Raw genomic sequence first — 7,548 nt, 5'->3', positions numbered from 1 at the left:
CCCATCTCCCCACAGACTGAGCTACTGCCACCCCACTTCTTTTTCTTCTAGCCACTGGGGGACCATAGGCAGGCTGGGGGAACACATATTAATGTTAAAAAAAAACTCATTAAGTGACATTTTCCTGCCATTGGACCTTTAAAACTTACTTGGTCTCTTAAGCCAACATGGGCAACGTTAGGGGGCATCAGTCATGTTTTTTTACCCCAAATGGGCAGATTTTTAGGCATTCCATTACTAGTACTGTACATACTGTATATTGTATAAAATGAAGTTGCATGTTTGTCAAGATGGATGAAAATGTGATGGATATTAAGATATTATTCATTTAACATTTTCAATGTCTCGATTAAATATATATATATTTTGTTTTCACATAGGCGATAGGCTTATTTATCTTTGGTATTTCCTAATGTTGGATTCCTAGCCTACTATTAGGTTAAAAACAACCATTTTAACCTAACACTTTCTCTGAGGACCCCCTAAGGGGTCAAGGAAATGAAACGTTTATTATTTCATGGATTTCACAAATTTCAGTATGACAGTTATGTCGTAAACCGTTTAAATTTAAGCATGCGCGACTCATCTCTGCACTCTCCTCACATTGGGTCACCTCCAACTAAACCCAGGAGTTGAAGCTTTTGGAGCTGCTCGTGAACGCACCGTGCCGTAGTGTAGTGGGCGCTGCAGTCAGCACTCCAAACGGACCTGCCTCTTCAGGCAGATATCCATGTGTGTGTCTCCACGCTCGGTGTGCTCTCAGACCCGGGAGGACCCTATGGGAGGACCGCTGTGTGACAGGATGGAGGACGTCCGCTGTCAGCTCATTCCGCCGGCTGCGTCACTGTCAGCGGGGACTCTGAAACGCTGATAGAGACTCCACCGTCGGAGGAATGCTAGCAAAATGTGTTGTTTCGTACACATATAGTTTGGAGAGTGTGACTAACAACTGACCACGAACCGCGAAGCTGTGGAGAAACGGAGCGAGCTCGGTGCGCGCGAGCTGCTGTCCCCCCCGAAAATGTGCAACAAGTTACCGCGTTCACACACCGGCCCACTGACCGACATTAGCCGCGCCTGGAGGTCCGAATCCGCCTGAAACATGTTTATCTTGTGGGTGCCGGTTAGCTTATTCCTCAGTTTCATCATTTCTCAGACGTGGAGCGTTCAGATGTCGTGGGATAACTGGGACGCCGAGCAACGCAACCAGGGGAATGAGTTCGATAAGCCGAGCTCTCAGCCACACATCGTGTTCATCCTGGTGGATGACCAAGGCTTCCGGGATGTTGGGTACCACGGCTCCGAGATCAAAACCCCGACTCTGGACCGGCTGGCCGCGCAGGGAGTCAAACTGGAGAATTACTACGTGCAGCCGCTGTGCAGCCCGTCCCGGAGCCAGCTCATGACCGGCAGGTACGATGTTAATGCATGGGTCCCTAACTGGGGTCCTTGTGGAGTTTACTGGATGACATACCTGACAAATGGAGTCCAGGCAGACTGCCATGAATGTGTCAGAGGGTCTTCATGGTCTTCATGGTCTACAGGTTATCAGCCCTCTTACTGGGCCCATGTGTTTGATGTGACAATCAGGATTAAAGCATAGCCTGCACATGAAGTATTTTAATAATTGTCAAATAAGAGAGTAAGATAGATGGATAGATTGATAGACAGATATTGATTCCCAAAAAATGGAAATTCCAGTGTTACAGCAGCAAAATCAGTCACATAGAACAGAATATAGATATAAATGAAATACTAGTTATGGTATAGTAGTTATAGTTATGGTATGGCTTGGTCAGATCTCTCAGCTAAGAGATTAATTAGTTGTCAACAGCAACTATTTTCATAATCCCCCAAAAATTTGTAAACTCTGATTGCAGCTTGTTAAACGGGAATATTTCCTAGTTTCTTCACTCCTCCGACTGTGAAAGTAAATCTACGGCTTTGGGAAACGTTGATATTTTGTCTCCAGTTTTTGACATTTTATAGACCAAACAACTAACCGATTAATCGTGAAAATGATTGACAGTTTAATCCACGATGAAAGTAATCGTTAGTCGCAATCCTCGTGCAAATCCAAGTGAAGTCGGTAAAATGCGTGAGTGTGAGATGACCATTAAATCTTCATTTTTTAAGGCTTTCACCTTTTTAAAGGTGCCCTGCCACACGTATTTCATCACTTTGTAGTAATGTCGGAAGTTCTACCATGGACTCTGTAACTTGGTTACCATGGTTACCTTGTTTCAAGGCACTCTAGCATCGAGACTCAGCTCCATTTGGGCCAGTTCTCATTAATATTCAACCAGCTAAGCTGCTTGACTCTGATTGGCTAACAGCTAGCCAATGAGAGCCTTGCTATCAGCAGCCATGAATATTAATGAGCTCAGGCAACATGACATCAGCATGACCAGCTGTTGTGATTGGCCTGATTTCTCCTCTTATTTCTTGTCAGTGGCTAAAGCAGACAGAGGAGGAAGTCGTTCATCTTCACATTAATAACATAACACACACACATATGGACCTGACATATTTCTAACAATGCAAGTAGATATGGTTTTGTGTGGGGGGGGGGCACCTTTAACAAAATGAGAAAATACCAGGGTAGCCCACAGGTCAAGGTCCTGGGCCCTCAATGTCAGCTGGGGTAAGCAGCTACAGACAATGAAGGATAAATGGTTTTCCTTCTGGTCTGTCTGCAGTCAAAGTGGAGCCCCCCCGATTCCGATTTAGGTCTGGGAGAACCGCCGCTCTTTTAGATGCTTGTTGTGTTGCAGCCACGGAGCACAGTGTGCCGCGCTCTAAAGTGAGTGTTAACTTTATTTTAAGTTGTAAAAGCCCGTTAAAAGTGTGGATCACCATTGAATCCAAACAAAATGTTCCTCATATTTGTGAAATAAGCATGAGACCCGTTTAACTCCACCCCTCAGAGATCGGACGGAGAATCGGTACGAAGCAGAACGGAAATGAAGAATGATTTGAATTGTTCGAATCCCAACCTACGCCTACTACTTTCATCAAACCAGGATTTAAAGCTCAGGCTATCAAGTCACTTAGTTATTGACACATAAACCTAGGGCTGGGCCATATGTCGATATCACTAGATGAGGCTAGAAATCGGCTTAAATCTTGGATATCGTAATATCCTGAAGTGTTGTCTTTTCCTGAACACACCACACTGTTCTAGCTGTTCCATTATTTACCTTTATCCACATAGTTATTATATCACCATGACTGATGGTTGATTATCAAAAATCTCAATGCACATTTTGTGAAAGCAACAATAGTCAACCCTACAAAATTGACACAATATCGATATCGTGGTGAAAAATATCGGGATATTTGATTTTCTTCATCTCGGCCATCAAAGCTTCTCCCGGGACACTTGGAAAAACTAGGGCTGTCAATCAAATCAAATATTTAATCGTGCTGCATTAATATCGCATCCCCTCTTAGCTCACGTTAAATGTAGTTTTTTAAAATGCTCTAATCAACAAAAAAAGGCTTGTTCCCGCAAATGAATAACCTTAAAGGTCTCCAAAATATGCTGAAAGTGGGCTTTGGTAAACTCCGGCCCATCTAGCAACAACAGATGGCCCAGCGCTTCTTGATTTCCCAAACTACGGAGCGACCCGAGGCCCAAATCACAGACCACGCGTGTTCATTGCACGCCGCAGAACTGGTTGGCGTTATCGTGTTCATTTTGCCAGCCCTGTTAAAAACGCTGTCATTTGTACAATGGGGACATAAAATGAGAGCAGTGTTTTTAAGTTTTTCTTCTTCTTTTAATCCAATAATAGTTGTCTGTAGATCCATGGATGCCGGGGATGCACCCATCCGACTTTTTCAGTCCCAGTACCGATATATTCTTGTACCAATCGCAATATCGATTTTGCGCTGATGTTGACATTTGGTGCTTTCACAAAATACTTTTAGCCATGACATTTTAGGTCAATTATCGTCTACAATGTCAAGAGTTTCAAGGAGATTTATGCAGAAAAATTAAATCAGTTTTTTCTAGCTACATACTGACATCGTTTACATTCATGCAGCAGCTCAGCTCGTAGGGAGTTGGGTCGGAGGGTCGCTGGTTCAAGTCCCAGTCCGGACCCAAGTACAGGGTGTTGACTGGTAGCTGGAGAGATGTCAGTTCACCTACCGGGCACTGCCAACCCGGGTCCTGCTGGATAATCCTCTCAGCAGATATATACATTTACTTAGTAATAAATCCAAGCAGCTGATGGGTTTGTTGTTAGCCACCTGAGCTACCGGTCTACCTGCGTTGTAGAACTCACCTGACCCTGTGGACACGTGATTATGTAGCGCAGTTGTCCCAATTTTATCTGAAGGGGGGCTCACTGTATCAGACTTTAAGAAACAAAAACCTGTGGGGGCTACTCATTTCAGTGGGCATCTTATTTTTAAGTGGTTCCAAATGAAGGAGCAGAAGCGTTGCCTTAGCAACCACTTAGTGACCCAGCGGGGGTAGCCGCCAGCTGTAAAGAGATATCAGACAGCAACCTGGTTTACGGGTACAGTATACAGAACTGTGGTCTGGCTTTGCACTGTAGTTTGCTTACAGTGTGTTCCACATTAGCAGTTTTCCCACCATGCAGCTCTGCGGGGCCTCTCGTCCCTCGCCTCCACCATCTGTTCACCCCTTAGCCAAAAAAGAGGAAGCTAGCCGGGGCACCGCGGTTTTGTTTTTTGGCAGATGTCCGAGAAAATAATGAGGAAAGTGCAGCCACCTGTCTGACTGGAGATACACTGATGTTTCCAGGCTTGTGTTCATCTGAATGAATGGTTGCAGAGGAGTGTGGGAAAAGACACCATCCGAGCATCAGCTGGACGCCCTCCAAAGCCCTGTGACTAATTCAATGGTCTCGCAGTGATTGCGCAGTTGTGGAACCAGGATAGTCTCCGAGGTATGATTTGGGATTTGCATCTCTAGGTTCAAAACATCGAAATTTGGCTCAAACGGGAACCAGAGTCACAGGTTGCAGTGGTCAACCAAAGCGTGATGTTCCATTTGAAGGGTTTTTAGAAGCCAACAAAAGAGAAGAAACAACATTAATAACCACATTTTTGTATCGGTATCGGGCTTAAGAATCCTTATTGGCTCTTATTTGGTCAGAAGTCCATGTTAAAATGAGAGTGCTTTTTTTGGGGGTAATTTATAAAAATAGGAACTTAATGAATCTATAAAACGGACCCGGCAGAAAAAGAGAAGCAGTCGTGTACAGCTGCTGTCGGAACCATCGCAAAGCACTTTAACCCTCCAGTATCAGGCGCTTGGAAAGGTTTTCCATGCTGTCCCCCCCCCCGGGAAACTCCGAGCATCAGACCATATTCAACCTGTCTGGTTCTCTTTAAGCTGCCCTGATGAGATTAGAGGCTTACAGTCAGAGCTTTCCTTCAATCTAGAGTTATTGTGCTTTTTCAGCCCCATCCCACTCCCACTGATCTTTACTGATCAACAGAGGTGGGTTGCCGAAGGGGTGGGGGGGGCAGAGCTTGCTCCTCCGGGCAGCCCGTACACCTCAAAACAATGTTAACGATGTGTTGAGGAATGTACACACGACACGGTGAAGCAATATTTCTGAAACCCTTTCCACTTTTTTTTTCAGTCCCTTGTAATTTAGTCAACACGCTTCAGGAGTGTCAAATGTTCCATGTTGAGTCGGGGAGCCATGTCAACGTACCTGTCGAGACAAATCAAGCATGCGGACTTTCTGGCACGTTCCATACATCATAAATACACCTTTCCCCTCTTGTATCAGTCGCCAGATCTCTTGCACTTCTGTTCTTCAGGTACACACCTGCAGGTAAGAGTGCAGTATATACTACATGCAGAAGGTTTTTTCTGATGAGTATTTTTCTTAGTTGAGGAGAAGTAAGAAAAAACTAAGCTGCTTAAAAAACATGATGAATATTTCACAGTTGCCAAGGTGCTGGAACACCAAGCCAAGATTTTTTTATTTTTTTTATTTCTATTGCTCAAAACATAATGTCATAATGTCCGAAATCCAAATCGTAAAAAAGACAGAGAGCAGTTGAGAATGTAGGTACAACTCGGCATACCTAGGACTTCACTTCCTCCAAAAACATCACCAATAACAGGTTGGAAGCAGCAAAGTGCCGTTAGTCACTTCAGGACAGCAGTTTGGCGTTTTTTGCCCCCAACGTCGCCTTCCAGGTATCATGGCGATGGTTATCTTTAGAGTCAAGGGTAGGGTTAGCTGCCTGGAAGGCGACGATGAGGGCAAAAAACACCGTCAAGCTTCAGCTGCGCCTTGTTGGGTGCTTCAAATCCTGGGCGAGTTTGTTAGCCAACGATTAAATCTCTAATCTCGCGGCATCTGCTTCGTAGTGTCTCCATAGGGTTGCTCCTGACCCAAAACACTCTTTTAAGAAGAATATATTCAGCCGTAACATAGGGGTGGGGGGGAAACATAGATACAGCACAGTATCGCAGTATTTTCAGTGGCACATTTGAAATTGGGAAAAACTAGAAGTTGGAAAAAAGGTTAGAAAGACAGATAGAGACACTTTTGGCGAGGTTTTAGCCAGTGCAGGAGGAAAATCACCAGGGCCAAAACGTCTTGGACTTCCAGCCCCCAACTCCCTCCTCTTTCACAGGCAATATATCTTAACCATGCAGAGAGAAAGATGAAGGTGATATGAGGGACATCCAGTGGAATTTCCATCCGCACCTGAACAATTCTGGCAAGGAAAGGCTGTTGATATACAGTAGATCAGGCTGTACCAGGTGGTGACCATGGTGACCATGCTGCCCCAGGGAGTGGTGGCACAGCGACGAGCCCCTGCTGTCAGTAACAGCAGTATTAAATTGAGACAGTTTCATAACCAGTTAAAAATGTCTCGTAATTGCGTTATTTAGTGGTCCAATTCCGTGGATTGGAGCCGTTTTCAAACCTGATGCGAAAAGACACTACATATGCCATATCACAATATCCAAAAGACAATATCGGGTCTCATATCAAGATGTAATATTGATATATTGTCCAGCTCTACTTCAAACAATTATGGAAAGTTAAGCACTGTAATCGTATGATTTAAAACACGGGACTTTCAGGCCAAGGAGCGGAGCTTGCTACCCGGGGAAAACAAAAGATTTCCCCTTTCACCCTATGTGTGTTCCTTGGGAGTGTTTTAATGCAAACCACCATCTTTTTCCTAAACTTAACTAGTCGTTTCGGAGCCTAAACTTAACTTTCGTTGCCCTATATCACTCACTTTTTCTCGCCTAAACCTTAACTGTAGTCTCTGCCGAAGGGACCAGCGGCTCTGTGCCCGGCTCCCCTACAGTCAACTATTCTTAATGCAAACCACCATCTTTTTCCTAAACTTAACTAGTCGTTTTGGAGCCTAAACTTAACTTTCACTGCCGTACATATCAATCACTTTTTCTCGCCTAAACCTTAACAGTAGTCTCTGCCTAAAGGACCAGCAGCTCTGTGCCCGGCTCCCCTACAGTCAACTATTCTTAATGCAAACCACCATCTTTTTCCTAAACTTAACTAGTCGTTT

At 44.5% G+C, this 7,548-nt stretch overlaps 1 protein-coding gene across 1 annotated transcript in view; it reads left to right on the top strand.

Moving 5' to 3' along the window:
* Positions 1-618: 618 nt before the first annotated feature.
* The window catches only part of arsj (arylsulfatase family, member J), a 15,565-nt gene continuing 8,635 nt past the window's right edge, over positions 619-7,548 (top strand). Inside the window, exon 1 of the mRNA XM_034856936.1 lies at positions 619-1,413. Within this exon, the coding sequence (XP_034712827.1) occupies positions 1,103-1,413 (311 nt within the window). The 5' untranslated portion in view covers positions 619-1,102. The remainder of the gene's footprint in view (positions 1,414-7,548) is intronic.

The sequence above is a fragment of the Etheostoma cragini genome, chromosome 19 (genome assembly GCF_013103735.1).
Source record: "Etheostoma cragini isolate CJK2018 chromosome 19, CSU_Ecrag_1.0, whole genome shotgun sequence".
Lineage (NCBI taxonomy): Eukaryota > Metazoa > Chordata > Actinopteri > Perciformes > Percidae > Etheostoma > Etheostoma cragini.
Note: the sequence above shows the minus strand (reverse complement) of the source record. Positions and strands in the feature narration are given on the sequence as shown.